Source organism: Phaethon aethereus (assembly GCF_964289735.1).
Source record: "Phaethon aethereus genome assembly, chromosome: 14".
Classification (NCBI taxonomy): Eukaryota; Metazoa; Chordata; class Aves; order Phaethontiformes; family Phaethontidae; genus Phaethon; species Phaethon aethereus.
This window is the reverse complement of record NC_138590.1, coordinates 15,342,397-15,360,379: the sequence shown is the minus strand read 5'-3', so window position 1 is coordinate 15,360,379 and position 17,983 is coordinate 15,342,397. Positions and strand designations below refer to the sequence as shown.

Sequence of the window (17,983 nt, the reverse complement as noted above, 5' to 3'; positions counted from 1 at the left end):
TGGTGGCCCAACAGGTGGGGAAGATGTGGTAATTGAACAGCGAGGGAGGCCAAAGGTGAAGTACGGAGTAGGAGACTGCAGCAGCAAGGTCTGAGAATTTTGGGGACTTAAAACACATGCTTTGATTTTCACTGCCCGACTGTCATTTATGTGGGGTGTCTTCAAAATAATATATTAATGACATCCCAGTTCTCATTTGTGGCTGAGGATTGTATCATGAGCTTTTAAAATGAAAAGAACCCCACTCCTTTGAATTAAAGCATGCATAGCCTTCTGCTTTCTTGTCTGCACTGATTCTAAAGAATGAACTTTCACATGCAGTTTTGTGGTTAAGAACTTTCTAGGCTGGAGAAAGAGAAATGTTGCAGGTGATTTGATTGTGAAGGGACGCAGATGTGTATTAATAGTAGTAGTAATGGTAAAGGTCCAGGCTTTATTACTGTCAGTGTTAACATAATTAATGCTGTAGCATTTCTGCAATGTGTCGTGGAAAGCTCTTTCTGGAACTTATTTGGAGTATGTTAGGTGTCTGTAAACTAGTCTCTAGGAATGTAATGTATTTCTAAATGCAGTATGTTTACTCAACATTGTTGAACAAGTGTAGCTGACACACAGGTTTTATGGGACATTTTACCCACTGTGCTTTGGGGCTGTTGCTAAAATACTGCAAGGAGATAGCGGAATGGTAATAATGTATGAGAAAATACAGACAAAATACTGGTTAAATACAGGTTGAATTATGTTAGTCTAGGTTCACTCTGATGCATTTGAAATGACTTAAAAAAACCTCCTTACTCTTGATTTAGTCATATTACATGGGCTTATCCAAAACACTTAACTCAAAGCTTTTCCTAGTTTTGTTAAACTTTGTATTAAGTCTTGCTATTTCTAGTTTAAAAAATAAAGTATTATGAAGGGAATACTGGTACAATTCAGACAGCATCACAAGCTGTGTATAAGATACAAACTTCTTCCTGGTATCAGCCACCCTCCTAGGAAGGGAAGCCTAATGCAAAACAGTAAGAAAGCTTGCAACTTCTGTTAAATTACCTTCTCATTTGATGTGCTGCAGCACTTCCCCCTAAGTAAATGAATAAATCCTCTACTGAGAATACACTGTGACTTGTACTTAGCCCTGCCTTTTACTTCCTTTTCTGGCCTTTCATTTTTTCTGCCTCTAGTAGTGATCACGATGGCAGCCTGTTATTGCTGGAATCAGTAGCAGGGAAAACTTGAATTAATTTCTAGGCATGGTGGTCTGAAAGATCTCGGGTCACCTCCAAATCTCCCCCCACCTAATGCAATTTTCCTAGCAGACCATCTGTTTTATGGTCAAAAACCCTTGCAGTTCTGTCTTTGCCCTCCAAGGACTTCCAGTTCTGCAGGAATGATCTCTGCTGACAAACGGTACATGGTGTTTTCTCCCTTATGTATCTGCACTGTATCTGCACTGTTGTACATTATTTTTAGAAACTGTCATATTTGAAATGCTTATTAAAAGCAGGCTTTGCTGCTCTCACCTTTCACACCTAATCTCTTCCCTGGTTTGTACTCCTTATAACCCAAACAGAAAGCAGCTTTTCCTGTGGGGTTATCAAGCTCTCCAGGGGAGGTTTAGCTAATCCTCTCCAAGAAACTTTTTCCTCAAACCTTATGTAGCAGTGTACCCTAGCCAATCCCTCCTTAAAAAAAAAAAAAACAAACCAAACCCACCACAAAAAAACAAAAGGGGTGGGGAGGGGGCAGACCACCCCCCCCCCACATTGCTCCTGCCTCTGGCCTGTTGTGAGCAAGGCAGTTTTAGTTCAGCCTTGTTGTCTGTTCATTGGGTTATGATGTTAAAAGCAGAATCTTCACAATGTTCAAAGTTGCCTAGCTGCAAAACTAAACATTTAAGGGGAAAAATAGCATTGTCTGCATCATACACATTGCTGCATATATGAACATAATTTTATTATCCCTCTTGGAGGGGTGATGAAATAATGTACTGGTCACTGACACTACAGCGTTTGGCCACACAATTAGTTGTTCAGCTTTGCCATAGAGTGTAGATCTCCCAAATCTGCCTGAAGACAGGTCTGTCTTAGAGGAGCACGGCTGACAGAACTGCACATGAAACTATGGCATTAAGCTGACTCTGCTGCCAGCAGCTTAATTTCCTTTATCCTTGGCTACTTTGTCTCACACTACTTCTACTTGTCCTGCTACAACTTGTTTTGCCTTTGCCTACTGGATTGGACTGACATATTGATTCAGGGTTAAAATAACACGGCAGAAGGATTTTGAGCCATCTTAAACCAACTGCTAGTTCATCATGAGGCTGTGTAAACAGTTACCTTGGCACCGCAGAGGAGCCAGGATGTGGAAGGTGGAGGGATTGTGAGATGTAGAAAAGGTTTCCTCTGCTATTCAGTAGTTCTGACTTTAAGAAACTCATGGACTATGAGTTTCTTAAGATAGCCAAGCCTTTGCTCAGAAACCATAAAAGTCTCATTTGGGAGAGAGAATGAGTATCTGTGTGTCAGCCTTTGAGTTCTTGTCTCCTTGCATTTTTTGTGTTGTGATGAATTTCTTTACTTTTGTGCCTTTAAATTTTTCTTCCATAATTTTTGCCTTGCTTGTGCTTGTTTTTACTGGTGTGCTTCCATTGTAAATACCATATTGAAATCCAATATTTGGAACACAGGACTCTGCTAGCAAATTTTGCTTTTCCTATGTTTAAGTCATTCAGCGGTCACTTCAGATGCTGCTGAAATAGAAACTACTGATGCTTTTCCAGTTAAATTGTTGAGGTGTAGTTCATAGCGAATGACTTATTTTTAATAAGACCCATTTCATCTGACTGTAAGTTCTTCTAAAAAAACCCCAAACAACTAACTAAGTAGTAAACTAGATAGCTGGTTAGCAATTCGACTGTAGTTATACATTCTGAAATATGCAGTCTTAAGAACTGGCTTGATGAACCACTCAAATAGATGAGTAACCAAGGAGATGATTAAACTGGTTTTGCAGGCTCTGTTTGGCCTGACAGGGAAGTTACTGTCTAAATAGTATGTTCTGGAAGTATGATAGCAAAAGACTTAAATGTCCTTTGTGTGGGGCTTTTCACTGTTTGTCCTTCACCAGGACATGTATGTTAGAACGGTGACAACTGTCTGCTGTATGTTTCCAGTGTGATGCCAATAATTAAGAAGAACTTTCCCTTCCCCTTTATGCCTAGTAAAAAGGGAATTCTAACTAAAAATAAATCTCTGAAGCTGCATGACTTCCTTGAAAGCCTTGAAATCCAAAGGTAGCAATCACTTAGCCCCACGTTTTGAGTGCCACTGCTATGGCAAGAAGCTGATCCTGTCTCTAAATCTCACTGCAATTTGGTTTAGCTCTTATTTCGTAAAAAGTAAAGTCTGTGCAGTGTAGTGTTTTCAGTGCCCTACTACAGCTTCTGTAAATTCCAGGGGAAAATGCTTCAGCCTTTGCAGGTGAACAGTGCTTAAATGTCAGCTATAAATTTTCTAGTGTAGAAGCTGGTTGTGGGTGGACACACAGACCGAGAACAAGTGATTTGTTAGCCCTGGCAGTCTTGAACTCTCTTCCCAGTTAGTACTTTGGTATTACACTGCAGTCGTTTTCTCTTCGATCCAAATGGTGTGTCAATGTCTATAAGTGTCTGAAGATGTTATTAAAAAAAGAAAATAGTTGAAGTTGTAGTCATCCCTGACTTGAAACGTTAATGGTGAAAATGGGGGTTGCACTGAAGTAGAATGGAGATGTCGGAAGCTCTCGCCTATTATGAAAGGGTTCCTTTGTTAGAGGCTTTTGGCAGTTGCATGATCAGAAATTTGCTAGCCGTCAGAAATATTACACAGTTAAACCTAAAGAAGGGAAGTGCAATCAGAGTAAGAAATGGCTAATGATAATAATTGCTTGGAAATTGGACATTTCTTCCAGGGGGAAATCTGATCATAATAGAGTAGGTGGCTGTGTGTCTGAAGGTTAGACTACATTTTAGGTGACTAATTGAACACCTGTAGTTGCTAGCAACTTAAAGCTTCACTGAAAAATTGGTTTATGCCTGTTTTGTATAAAACTGAGTTTCTTCTCTCCCCACTTCCTCCCTTTATAACCCAATTTACTAGGGCAGTCATGTTTCTGTTGTGTCCCTAAGGATTGTGTGAAGTGAAGTTGAAATTTTCTCCTGTAGCCGTACATCCATTATAGCTAGAGGTAGCTTTTTAAATATTGAAAATGTGTGCTTCACTTAAACTGCTCTTCTGAGAATATGGTGTCTTTTATTTCTTATAATTTAGACAGTTTGTATGTTGTTACAGATTAACAGAATGAGGAGCTTGGCACAACAAGCAGTAGTTGCAGGAGATGCTACCAGTCTGTATTCAAGGTGTATGAATGGTAGCTTATGTTGAATTTGGGACTGATTTTAATATGTAGGCGGTGTCCTAAACAGCTTTCTGTAGGGATATTAGCTTGTGAATACTGCTTGCCAATGACTATAAAGAGGCAAGGACATGAAACTGGATTAGCTTCTCTTTGCGCTTTTAGCTTTCTTTGGGCGGGGGGGGAACCTTGCTTGGGAACTTGAACTTAGTACTTCTACCTTGAAATAAGATTCAGTGAGGCCTCAAATTCAATATGGTTGTATCAGGAGCACAGATGTGCAGAGTGGCATAGCTTCTGCCCCTGCTGTATGGGTCACTGATAGAATCGTCTGGTTTCACTAGGATGGTTTGACAGAACAATTTCTGGAGCAGCCTTGGCCACAACATGAGGCTGTGTGGCTTTGCCACTTATGTGCTAGCATTTACCAAAGTCCATTTGTTGCTGACAAGTATTTCCAAAGGGTTGTAGTTGGGGTGGGATTGTGAAGTAGGTAATTATTACATATGGAGTCAGTACTGTCATGACAGGGGAGATGATTTAATTCTTTCACCAAAACTTTATTGCTGGTTGGCTAGCGGTGAGATTACTTAAGGGATTAGTCGCATACTAAATAATTAATATCCTTTGCTTGGGAGGAGGTATGCAGAAACTCCTTCCTCTTGGAAGGAGAGGAGAGAATTGGCTTATCTTTAACCTTGCTATATTTTTAATATTAATTTCTGCATATAACTTTCCAAATCATGAAGTGGTCATTCTGTCTGCATAACATAATTTGAAAGCAGTTATAAAACTTGGGGTAAAAGCTTCCTGAAGTTAGTTAAAAAATGGATTTGGTGAGGCCCTGTTGGTAAGGTAAGACAAATTCAACCCTTCTCTTGGAAAGCAGTCCTTGTACCATCTCATCTGTAGTTGCTTTGGTCACACAGGACTCATCCAGGGCTTTAAAAATCACTTTTTCAAATGAAGCTTCAGGCTCTTTTTTCTGTACTGATTTTATGCTGGTGAGCATGAGTTCATTAAGAGAGCATGCTATCTGCGCAAGAGCACCTTGAACTTCCAAGGGTACCGATGTTTGCTTGATAGTTTCCATTCCTTGGATTTGTATTGTGGGTCCCACATCCGTAATAAGAGCTATGAGGTCTGTAACTGTTTTCAATTTTGGCTGTACATTGCGCATTAAGCAAACAAGCTTTGCTCATATTTAACAACACTTGAAAGTTTGTTGTCAGCTGCTCATGCTGTGAATGGTGTCCTTTTGGCTCAGAGATGTTTTGGTGCAGTTGCCTGAGCTGTGAGGGGGAGAGTTGTGAGCATGCATTTAGACCATAATCCTCAAGGCCATCACTATTGTTAGAAAACTGGCTGCAATTGCATGTTGCTGTAGTGACAAACTGGACGTGACCTCAGTGCAAGTCTTTAAAATACGGGTGGTTTTTTTTGTAGTTACAAAACATCCCCTCTGTCATTAGAAGTAAGTTAAAGAATAATCTCATAATGGTAGATCTGGCATGCAATGTAGTTGTGGAGTATTGGATAGTACGGATAAGCCTTTAAGACTGTAGATTCTTTTAGATGCCTAAACATGCTTTGGAAAGTTGAAAGTTTATTTTCTAGCAGGATCTTATGCCCCTACAGGCACTATTAACTCTGCTTGCATTATGTTTGTAAGTCTACAGGGCTACAGCCTGAGGCAGGAGTGTAAGGGAAGGAGGGGATGTTTGGTTTCATACTTGCTTTCAAAAAAAGTATTAGTCTCAGTTACAAATCTGGTTTTGGAAGAAAAATTTGGAATGGGATTCAAAGGAGGAAAGGTGAGCAAGCACAAGTTTGTTTTTGTGGTTTTTTTTGGGGCAGATAAAACTGAACAGCACCCTAGGAGTGCTGCCCTAACCTAAAGGTGCAGTGATCTTGTTTTTCTAGCAAGAAAGTCAAATTGAAACACATTTTACTCACAAGATCTTTTGAGCTACGGCTTGCCAAGGCCTACTGTATTTTAGGTGTGACGATGTGCTGGGTACCTTATAAATTAATTGAAGTGTGATATTTTAATTCTGTAAAGCCTCTGTTAACAGATATTCTTTTTCTTTGGTCATCCTATTAAATTAGAGGTCAAAAGAGGGGAATAAAATCAACTGTCTGTTAAATAGTAAGAAATTTTCTCCTGGGTCTGCCTCAGTAGTCTCAACTGCTTATAGACATCTGCCAGTAGTATCAATGACTGCTGGCAGTAAGTCCAGAATAAAACCTGGGGAGGGAGACTGATGAATGACAACGCCAGTGTCCCACAGTTGAAAGGAAAAAACCATCGAACAGGAGTTGGAGGAGTGATTACTCTTTGCTTCAAAGAGCTAGGTAATTGTAATTCAGTTCCTGAGCTGAATGGAAATTTCAGTTTCTACATGATGCATTTAAAGCCCTTCATAAGCAAGAAATAGATTTGCTGCTTAGGCTTTTGCAGCTACATAGGCTGTGCTGTTGTGTATGTGTGTCTGCTGTTCTCCTCATGGACTGTGTCAGTGTAAGAACAAAATTATGATGCTTCTGCAGCATGATCTACAAAACTTGCACACATGGTCGTCCACTCAGTTAATGTCTAATTTATATTAAATACTTTAGCTTTACATTGTATTCCTCTACAGCTTTTAGAGCTGTCTCAACCAGCCAGATGTAGTAAATAACAGCGGAAAAAATAAGTTTGCAGTTTTCTTTCAGTGCTATGACTAGGCACTTCACCTGTTGTCTTTGATGCTTGGTTTTGTACTGAGAAGCAATGCTGTGTTCCACATGCATCACTGGCTTGACCTCTTTGCCTTGTCTTATTTATTCAGATCATGGAGCTGAAATGTCTACTGTATGTGACCCTGCTTGCTCTTGGGACTCTTGCTGTCCAGGCACATGACATGGATGATGACAATGATGGTGATGATGTAGTTGATATTGAGGATGACTTGGATGATGGCATTGAGGAGATAGAAGAGTCAAAGCCTGAAATGAACACTCCTCCTCCAACTCCAAAGGTTTGGCATGGAACTTCTTTTAAAAATTTAATTACTACTTGTGTTGTGGTTAATGTAATCAGAGTTGTCTTTACTTTGCTAACATTTAATATGTTGTGTTGTTATTTAAGATGTTATCTGGGAGCAGGGCTTGGAATTAAGCCTAGCTTCTTTGTTCCTATTCTCATGTCCCCCGCATTCTTCCTGAAAACTTAGATCCACCCTTGAAATCTGTGATGTGATTATTGGGAATTAATGCTGATGTTTCCAGCTAGATACATGCTTTAGTTTTAGTCGTGGGCAAGAGCATAATGGCTTGGCACAGCAGCAGTATTTATGTAACTTCTGTATTTATGTTGCAAGGGTGTTCCAGGTAAGCGGCATATGAGTGTAGAGCGGGAATGTGGGCTGTATATGCCCGTATTTCTTTAGAGAGTGCCTTGAAAGGTGCATAAACACCTCCCTTTTCTAATAGGTTACCTACAGGGCCCCAGTCCCAACTGGCGAGGTGTACTTTGCGGAGTCCTTTGATAAAGGAACTCTGGATGGGTGAGTATAATCTGAAGGATGATTCAGTATAGCAAATAATTAAAAATTTTGGTGAAAGGCAGTGAAACCCTCACTGGAGCCTGCGTTATTCAAAATTGAATCAAAGGGCAATGGTTGGTGAGGATTACAGCAGTGACTATACGAGCTGGCTGTTACTGTTGAGCTAAACTAGTATTTCCTTAAGTTCTAGTAAGGAGGGGGAGGTGAGCTATACCTGTGTAATGTTTTAATCCTCATCTGATTTTTTGCTTTTTTCAGGCAATGTGAGGATGGTGAGGTACTTTACTTTTTTTTTACAAGAGCAAAACACTGAGGCCATGATCCTACTTTGGGGCTGGGAAGTGGCAAATGCAGAAAACTTTCACAGGCTTCAGGATAGAATGACTCAGGGGATCAAGACACTGGGGTGTAGTCAGAGGACAGCAAGGGTTATCGTATCTTAAGGGCAGGATTTTTAGTGGGGGGGGAAAAAGTATGGCTTTTTGACCTTTGGATGTCTGTCTTCTAGATGGATCCTTTCCAGAGCAAAAAAAGATGATGCAGATGATGAGATTTCCAAGTATGATGGTGAGTCCAACCCAGGTTTTGGATGATAGGTGTTTCTGACATCTTTTGTCATTCCTGAAGAAGTGGTGCAAGCCTTTGTTTTCTGTTTCACAGTTGAAATTATATTCACTGAAGAAAATGGGAGGAGTGTTTATATATCTGGCTAACAATATAAAGTGTAATTCTGATTTAGACAAAATATCCACTTGGAGGTTTTAAGATAATTTTTAGTGAAGATGTTATGCTAATAACTTGATAAGATACCCTGTTGGGTGTTACTTCAGAATGCTGACTATCTTGTTTGGACTAAACAAAGGCTGTCTTGAACAAGTCTTGATAATGTTTGATTAATTTATCTCCAGGTAAATGGGAAGTCCAAGACATGAAGGACACTAAGCTTCCAGGAGACAAAGGCCTTGTGTTGGTAACCCGAGCGAAGCATCATGCAATTTCATCCAAACTTTCAAAGCCTTTCATATTTGATACCAAACCCCTTATTATACAGTAAGTAAAGGATAGCTTAGTGTTCTGCTATTGCATGACATGATAACATGATGGAAGGCTGAGGTTAATTCCATAACTAAGATTTTGTTGACTGGGGGTCTAGATGACACAAGAGACTGTAACCTATTATACAGTTTAAGAGTAAAATAGCAACCCATATTCACAAAGTGGGAAGTTGGGAATAGCATGGGGCCCTCTGAAGCCTGAAAAAGAAAGAAGTCTATGAAAACTGGACTTGGTAACCTGCCTTGGGACATCAGTTCACTTGATTTAAGTGTAGTAACAAGGTCAGGCAACTGACTTTTGTACTGCCAATTGTGGAAGTCCTTGTCCTTTTGGAAAAAAGCTGGTCTGTATGCACTTTCTTATGCAGTAAGCTGTCCCCTGTTTCCAAGGTGGAGTGGATAGAGTGGTAAAGATGCACTCGTTTCCTCCTTCCTTTGTCTTAGTTCATCTGTCATTCAAGATGAACAGCTTGCCTAGCTCTGGCCATGACTGATGTAGAAGAATGTACTTGTGTGTATGTTAGACTAGCAAGCTGGGGGCAGGGGGAGGGGGTGGGGAGGAGAGGTGGAAATAATTCAGTGAGGACAGTTGAATTGTGGGTTATTACCTAGTTTATCAGTTTTAAACAGAGTAAGCTAATTTGTATTTGCACAAGATAATTGGTCACTTTACTTTGCATGACTGTTTAGTTTTGGCTCAAAATACAAGGCTAAAAATAAATCCCAGTGGTCATCCACTCCAGCTGCTAGCATTGAGAGAGGATCAAGCATAATTAGCTTATTCCCAACAGAGATGTTTTGCCTTTTCAGACTCCTTGGCATCACTAAATATACTGTTGTATGCTTATAGCCCTAAAGGGGCTTCTCCTAGGATCCAGTTGTTGTTGCTTTGGTAGTCTTGCAAATTGAGTTGTCTATCTGCCATAGTAGTTGTGGGGAAAATAATTGGCTTGCCTTAATCTCTGTTGCAGTGTCCTACTGGAAAGCTTTTTCTTCCTTCTCTCTACTTCTAGATCATAATCTTCTAGACTAGCACTCAATTCCTTTAATCTTTTATGTCAGGTTAAGTCTCCTAAATCCTTACTCTTTCTTGTTTCTCAGACCCTAGAGTGCAGTGTGTATTTTTAATATTCACTGGTCATGTGATTTAAAGCAAACAACAAAACATTCTTACTGTTAATTTGTACTTGAAAATTGTAATTGTGTATTACAGAAGTAATTTTTCTTCATGTATAACGTGTTCTCCCCTTCTCTGTCCAAAACTAAAATTAGGTATGAAGTAAACTTCCAAAATGGAATAGAATGTGGTGGGGCCTATGTGAAATTGCTTTCAAAAACTCCTGAATTGAACCTGGTGAGTAATGCTGCTACTTTGAGTATTAACTGTGAAAGAAAACTTTTTTCATTTAAATTCTTCCTGAAGAAACGCCTTCAATAAAGGCAGTGGGGCATATTTAGAGCTCAAAGTACTTTGTACTCAACAATTTTTGGCCTCTTGAGTGGAAACACTGGAGTTTCCTAGCAGCTGAGCAGCTCCAGACCTTTGCTAAAGTCTGCAATGCTTCAGGTTTCCCTAGGCTCTAGGACCAAAGAGGGAGGTATCTTATGAGAGTAGGCAGTGTATGAGGAGAAACGTTCTGAGGAAGCTGGTGCCCAGAAGGAAGATACCATGTTTCATCTTTTAAAACAGACTAATGCGAATCATTAAAAATATACCTTGCATTTATTGCCTTGTCTCTGACATAGGAACCCACTTGTGAGTTACTGGGTATATCTTAAAAAAAAAAAAAAGTCTTGAGAGGTTGGACTGGATACAGCCTTGTATGTTCAGCTGCATGCACTAGCTATACAGAACCATTTGCTTCATAAATGACCCTTGAATGCATTGTCCTAAAAAATATGTTCAATGGAAGAGACCATGCTACAACTCCTAAGGATTAAGAATAACTTTCTCTCAATGGCATACCTACCTAAAGTGATATATTCAGCCAAAGCTTAACTGATGGGTCACCTTGCATAGGCTTGTGTAGCCTATGGGGTTTATTTAGCTGTCTTCCTAGACTTTATAGGAAGTACCTTTTATGACTTGTTACCTGTCCTTCTCCTTTCCTTTTGCAGTCTCATTGGAGTTTTATTATTAATACTGATTCCAAATTAGTTTAAAAAGAAAGGACACCCAAAAGACTATTTGGCTGTCTAACCAGTTTCATATGTGCATTGAATTTTGAGATAACATTAGCAAGAACAAATAGACTTGCTTGCAGTATTCAGAGGTGAGATTATATCCAGTTAGCTCTCAGATTGAGACTACACCAGTTTATGAGTGTGTAAACTAAATACCATTTGGCCTCACTTTTAATGCTGCTTGTTGCTGTGTGAAGAACTTGCTGGACTAGCTAGTTGTTCATTATTACCAGTAACTGATACTTCTGTAGTCATAGCTTTTTAAATCCTTTATTGTAATGTAGAGCTATACTTAAACATTGTGGTTGTCACTTACATTTAACTTTTTGATAACACTTGAATAGCTGCTCTTTTCCATCTGTTAAGTAGAGACCAAACCAAAGGTGCGAAATCAAGTAGCTGGGACGATTCTGGTGTGTTTTCTAGAGGCTTGTATTCCTTGTACAAGCTGTAGTGTGGGCACTTCACTGCCTTGATATCCAAGTTGCAGAATAACTTCTAATGAATTGGCAATTCTTATGCCAGGCAGTGACTTAAGTTGCGTTTCAAAATAATAGAATGAAGTTTTGCATTGTTTTTAAAGGATCAGTTCCATGACAAAACTCCATATACAATCATGTTTGGCCCTGACAAATGTGGAGAGGACTATAAATTGCACTTCATCTTCCGGCACAAAAACCCAAAGACTGGCAGATATGAGGAGAAGCACGCAAAGCGTCCAGATGCAGACCTGAAGACTTACTTTACTGATAAGAAGACTCATCTTTATACTCTAGGTATAGTTAACAGTCACCGTACATGTTAATAACTACTGTTATGTTTCATGAATCAAAAGCTCATAAAAGGAGCCAGATGAACAACGGAGTACTTGTGTCGACGCACTATAGAACTAAAAACCACTTGAAAGCTCTGAATGCAAAAACTGGTCTTACTGTACAAAGGCTCATTTCTTCTTTGCAAGAAGTCTTGATTTATGTAAGAAAGGTCATGAGACCTTGAACTTAGTAGTTAAAGGAAAAGTGAATTTCAGAGCAATCGTGAGTAAATTGATATTCTAAGTTTATCCAAAATGATTATCAACACATACAAACTGCTTGAATGCTGCCTCCTAGTAATTTGGGGTATATTAGGCTTTAGATTTAGAGGGATACTCTTTTTATCTTGCTGCTTTCATAGTACCAGACAAACTCAGTGGTTCTTGAAGTACAGTGTCTGGCCTGGTATATTAGCTGTGACTAAAATATTTCAGTGAGTACTCAGGAGGATATCTCTAGCTTTTCCCACTACAGAGGCAGCAGTGGCTAAAGGAATGAGATTAAAATCCCATGGGTCAGTAGTAGCGAGTCTTACTCTTGAGTAAGATGTGAATACCTCCATTCTTACTACTAAAGCAATACTTACTATGCCAAAGTCAACTTGCTGTGGTAACTGGTAAATCACTTGACAAAGCACTTCTTTGTGCTTTTAGCGTATTTAAAATAGTACTCCTGCAATGAGTTGTCTTTCTCACCAGGTGAGATATGGTACATCATCACTAGTTATACATTGGCATAAGGAGAAAGGTTCTTAACAATTCTTTAAAACAATGGCTGGATAGGTGGTGGTTTGGATTGCTGAAGTTATAGTTGTACAGTGGGGATGAGTGATACTTTATGGTGCGTGCATTGTGTCATATATGTAATGGTTATATCAACTTTTTTCCTACAGTCTTGAATCCTGATAATAGTTTTGAAATACTGGTTGACCAAACAGTTGTCAACAGTGGGAATTTGCTAAATGATATGTCTCCTCCTGTGAATCCACCCCGAGAGATTGAGGACCCGAATGACCAGAAGCCTGAGGACTGGGATGAAAGACCAAAAATCCCAGACCCAGATGCTGTTAAACCAGATGACTGGTAAGCTGTTGGAGGGGTGGAATTGAGGGAGGCCTATGCCTGATAATTTGGTCCTGATCAAAAAGTCTTTCTCAGATGACTTAAAAGGTTTTGAGTCTCACCCTTGTAATCTAAACTGATTGTGTTTTGGCATCTGAGCAGCAGTTTGGTAGGCAAAGGTAGACAGGATCTGTGTCCTCTGTGAATTACTGTTTAGTGCTCCTGTTGCTGTGCTGGCCACAGATTAAGCTTTTACTGAAACAGCTATGCTAGCTTGATAAGATCAAAAGATGAGCTGCAGAAAGTATAACTGTAAGATGTTTGTGGTTGTTTATGTAATGCATAGTTACAAGTGACTGAAATATCTGACATCCAAAATCAAGAACCTATGCTTCGTGAACTGTAGACTGTATTTCAAGCTCAAATGCGTGTTTGCAGCAACCACTAAGATACGGGATTTCCTGTAATACACCTTTTCTAGGTTGGTTTTGAAACATAAGTAGTACTATCTTACAGTTGGTACCATGACTGTGCCATGCTTACCCTGTCGGAAGTGAAGCTGGCTGGTTGTCTAGATCAGTGGGCTTGTTCAGAGTCTGTAGAATCATGCCTTGGAGTTAAGAACTTTTTGTGTTGTGTGTGTTAATACATAATATTCTAATCTCAAGGGATGAAGATGCTCCTGCGAAGATTGCAGATGAAAATGCTGTGAAACCAGAGGGCTGGCTGGATGATGAGCCAGAATATGTAGCAGACCCTGATGCTGAGAAGCCCGAAGATTGGTATGTTTACTGCCTGCTGCAGATGACAGCAAATACTTCATGGCTTTGGTAGTGGCTTTTACAAGGGGAGGCTGTGCTCAGGGACTGGCTTTTGTTGAGCTTCTGTGCTTCCAAGCTATTTCTTGAAATCCTCGTTCCCTCTGTGGTGTCTTTATCTACAGACTTATGCTATACAAAGTTTCAGTATCTCCATTTTATGGTAGGAATTTTAATTTTTCCAGAAATTTGGCATTGACTCAGTCTTATTCTGTATGAAGGCAAGGGGCGGACTTCAAAACTGAAATTCTCTTTTCAGGGATGAGGATATGGATGGTGAATGGGAGGCACCTCAAATTGCAAATCCCAAATGTGAGACAGCACCTGGCTGTGGTACCTGGCAGCGACCCATGATTGACAATCCAAACTACAAAGGCAAATGGAAGCCTCCTATGATTGATAATGTGAACTATCAGGTTGGTGTTTTCATTGCTTAATCTGATGGCCAATGCAGCATTTCTCTTACAAAAAGCAGAATGATTTAGATTCAGTAGGTGTAATTAAGAATATAAATACTGTTATGATTGTACTGTGTTTCAAGTGGACAGATTCAAAGTGCTTTCTTACTCGGCTTCATTTCTTTGTAGCACAAACAGAAATTGCTTCCCAAAATCTGACAAGTTGTACCCACAGACATCGCAATTAAGTGCAATGGATTGGTCTTTCTTTTCGTTCAAAAGCAGCTGAAAACTAAAAATTGTATCATAGCAGGTGACGCTGAATGTCTTTTGTCTTCCTAGGGTATATGGAAACCTAGGAAGATCCCAAACCCAGATTTCTTTGAAGACTTGGAACCTTTCAAGATGACTCCCTTCAGTGCTGTGGGACTTGAGTTATGGTCAATGACTTCTGACATCTTTTTTGACAACTTTATCATCTGTACTGAAAGAGGTGTGGCTGATGATTGGGCCATTGATGGATGGGGACTGAAAAAGGCAGCTGATGGTGCTGCAGAGGTAAGAAAGGTTTAATTGTGTGCTTCTGACTGGAACAGTAGGAGCATTGCTGCTGTTCTCTCCCACAGTCTTTATCAATATATACTTACATGTACCAAGGCTAGGGGTTATGTTAAACTAGATTGGAATCTCAGTTCCTAATTATAATATGGTAACGGTTGCTGTAAGTAGCAACGAGTACTCACTGCTCTTGTGAGGTTTTTGCTCTGACAGTTGGGCTGTTCATTTTAGCCTAATTCTTAATCTGTAAACTATGGAAAAAGCACTTCTGCAGGTTAGCTTTTTTTTTTGAGGTATGAAATATAATATTCAAAATTACAAAAAGCCTGTTTGAAAATTCTGTAGCTTAAACTTAACTGCTACAGCTCGCTGTATGGGATGAAATTTGACCATTCTTTTTATCTTGTAGCCTGGTGTTGTGGGACAGATGATGGCAGCTGCTGAAGAGCGTCCCTGGCTTTGGGTAGTCTACATCCTCACTGTGGCTTTGCCAGTGTTCCTTGTTGTCCTTTTCTGCTGTTCTGGGAAGGTATGCATTTTGTCCAATAATAAGTAGTATAACATTTAAAAAGAGAATCAGCAAAATGTGCCTTAGTGTCACATAATTGCCTGGTTTTGACAACTTACTTTTTTAGAAACAGCCAAGTGCTGCAGAATACAAAAAGACTGATGCTCCTCAGCCTGATGTGATGGATGAGGAGAAAGAAGAGGAAAAAGACAAAGGGGACAAGGAAGAGGAGGAGGAGGAGGAAGAGGAAGCAAATGAGGAAAAGCTAGGTAGGTAAACTAGATAATCTCAAAACAGTTCGAGTTTTCTCTCTGATAGGATAAAACAGCAGGATTGGCAAGCATGGAGTAAAGCCAGTGGTGAACTGAAGATAAGTCAGAAACAAGAATGAGAATTTTTTTTTTTATTTCCCTTAGAAGAGAAGCAGAAAAGTGATGCTGATATAGGAAGTGCTAGTCAGGAGGAGGAGGAAGAGGAGGAGGAAGAGGAGAGGAAACCTGCATCAGAGGTAAGAATGCTTAATCTTTGAGGGAAGTCCTGCACATTTGTTTCCTGTCATGTGGAACAAGCCTTACTAAAGTGTTAACAGTTAACCTGGCTCACGTGATACTCCCTGCCTGTGTCAGAACTTTGGAAAACTTAATCACCCTGTAGAATAGGAATTGCTGTGACGAGCCTCAGCAGAGCTGGGCACCTTGCTAAAAGCACTGCTGTAGACCCTGCATTGTGAGAGGAGTGGGATTGTGTGGAATGCATCTTCTTGAGGCAAAATGCTTATTCAGCTTTGTGTGCAGTCAGGATGTGACCTCTTAAGTGCTCCACACTAACATAATGGCTGACTTAAAAATGGGTGGAGTGGTGCTTGAAGTTAAAGGGATTCTTGCAGCAGCAGCTGTTGAGTATTCTCAGCAAATAGTATGCATCCATTGTGAAAACAAGAGGATTTGTGTGTTTGCCATGTACAGGCAGGAAGGGTAGTAACAGAAGTAGGTCCTTTCAAAAATTAAATCCTAACATAGAACTGAAAGCAGATTATTCTTGGTAGGTTTTTTCAAAATGTTTTTTTAAGGGTATTCTTTGATGTTATTTCCTTGATGTTTACACAAATTACTTTCTTGCAGGAGGAGGAAACTGTGAATAGATCACCCAGAAACAGAAAGCCAAGGAAAGATTGAAAAAAGTCATAAGAACTTGATCTGTGATTTTATTTTTTTTTTTCCAAACATGGTTCTGGAAGAGGACCTTGGACACCTTACATTGAAACTTGGACAAACCTCAAGATTTCATCATCCACAGGTTCCGGTTACACTATCCAATGTAATGGAGTGTCTAGCAGTAAAATATTTGCAATCATCTGTTCTAAAGAACATCATTCCTGTAGAAAGAATGCATTTAATATAACGGGCTGTGGATTTTGGAATGTAACATAACTAACCTTTTCATTTTTTTGGTTTTAAATATTCTTTTCTGTTTTTAAGTAGATTGGTAGAACTTTTCTGGTCTCAAACCTTAGCTTAATTTAATGTATTAATTAGTGAAAAATAACAATGACTCGTGAAAGTGCTAGGTTATAAAAATGCAGTTTTATAACTAGTTTTTTTTACAAATATGTAAATTCCTAAATGCGCCAATGTCTTTATAGCCCTTAAAATTTGATAATTGTTTAAAGAAAAGTTGTCAATGTATTTGACAACCCCTCTGCCGTCAACAGAAAAGAAAACTGGGGGGGATGTATGGGGAAACCAGTATCGAAACTCTCTAATCAGCTTCATTCTTCTGGGGGGAGGGGAAAGAGGAAGAAGGGGTGGAAGGAAGGGGTTATTCAGTCTATAGAATATGCATACTGTGCATGGCTAAAGCCCTGTTAAGTGTTGACAAATGATCTAGGATTTGGAGTGGGTCATCTTAATGTGTCATTTAATCCTGTGGGCCTTGCAGATAATGGGTTTTGTTAGTTCTTGAACTCTTTTTGTAAAGCAAATGGGTTGTTGGGGGGGTGTGTTAGACTACTTCCCCCTTTCTCCTCTATTCAGCCACTGATGCTTTCTTTTTGCTGTGACTATACAGCTTTTTCTGAGTGCAGCTTTGCCTCAGTTGCTGAAGTGCTTCATGTTCAGCTCATTGTCAAACTCTATTTTTATAGCTAGGCCTACTCCTTTCCAGGGTCCAAACACTGGACAGGACAGTGTCCCATATCCTCTCACTGTTATCACTGTATGTCTGCTCCTGTAGAAATGGGGGAGGTAGTCGGGTAGACAAGTTGAACTGAGTATTTGTTAAGAAAAAAAAAATCCAACTAACCAAGCTGTCAGTATTGTAGGTGGGGAAGGAGCATGTGGAGTATCTTAACTGGTATGTGAAACTGTTTAAGTCTTTTATCTGCTCTTCATGTAACAAATGCATCCTAAATTATATTGTGAATGTTAGGGCATTCCAATTCCAGCTGAATAAATTTTTTTAAAGCATTGAGTCTACCATATTATGCTGTTTCAAACACTTTTTTGTGGAATGCAGGTGATCACAAATAAGAGCATACCTCTGAGGGTGAAATCTATGTAATTTCATTACACTGTACCAAATATGTTGGCGTTTGGATGTCTATATAGATAAACTTTTGCCTTTGTTCAGAGTGAAATTAAATGTCCT

The 17,983-nt window shown here is 39.6% G+C and overlaps 1 protein-coding gene across 2 annotated transcripts; it reads left to right on the top strand.

Moving 5' to 3' along the window:
- Positions 1–8,853: 8,853 nt before the first annotated feature.
- CANX (calnexin) lies at positions 8,854–17,043 on the top strand. 2 transcript variants are annotated; one of them, XM_082006029.1, is made up of 11 exons: positions 8,854–8,990; positions 10,268–10,349; positions 11,763–11,955; positions 12,887–13,076; positions 13,724–13,837; positions 14,133–14,289; positions 14,614–14,829; positions 15,239–15,358; positions 15,465–15,606; positions 15,757–15,845; positions 16,459–17,043. In XM_082006029.1, exons 1-11 carry the CDS (start codon positions 8,869–8,871, stop codon positions 16,510–16,512), a joined length of 1,479 nt encoding a protein of 492 aa, XP_081862155.1. In that variant the 5' UTR covers positions 8,854–8,868; the 3' UTR covers positions 16,513–17,043. The 2 variants fall into 2 exon arrangements, with proteins under 2 accessions (XP_081862155.1, XP_081862154.1); XM_082006028.1 differs by having other exon boundaries at positions 15,754–15,845.
- The last annotated feature ends 940 nt before the right edge of the window (positions 17,044–17,983 follow it).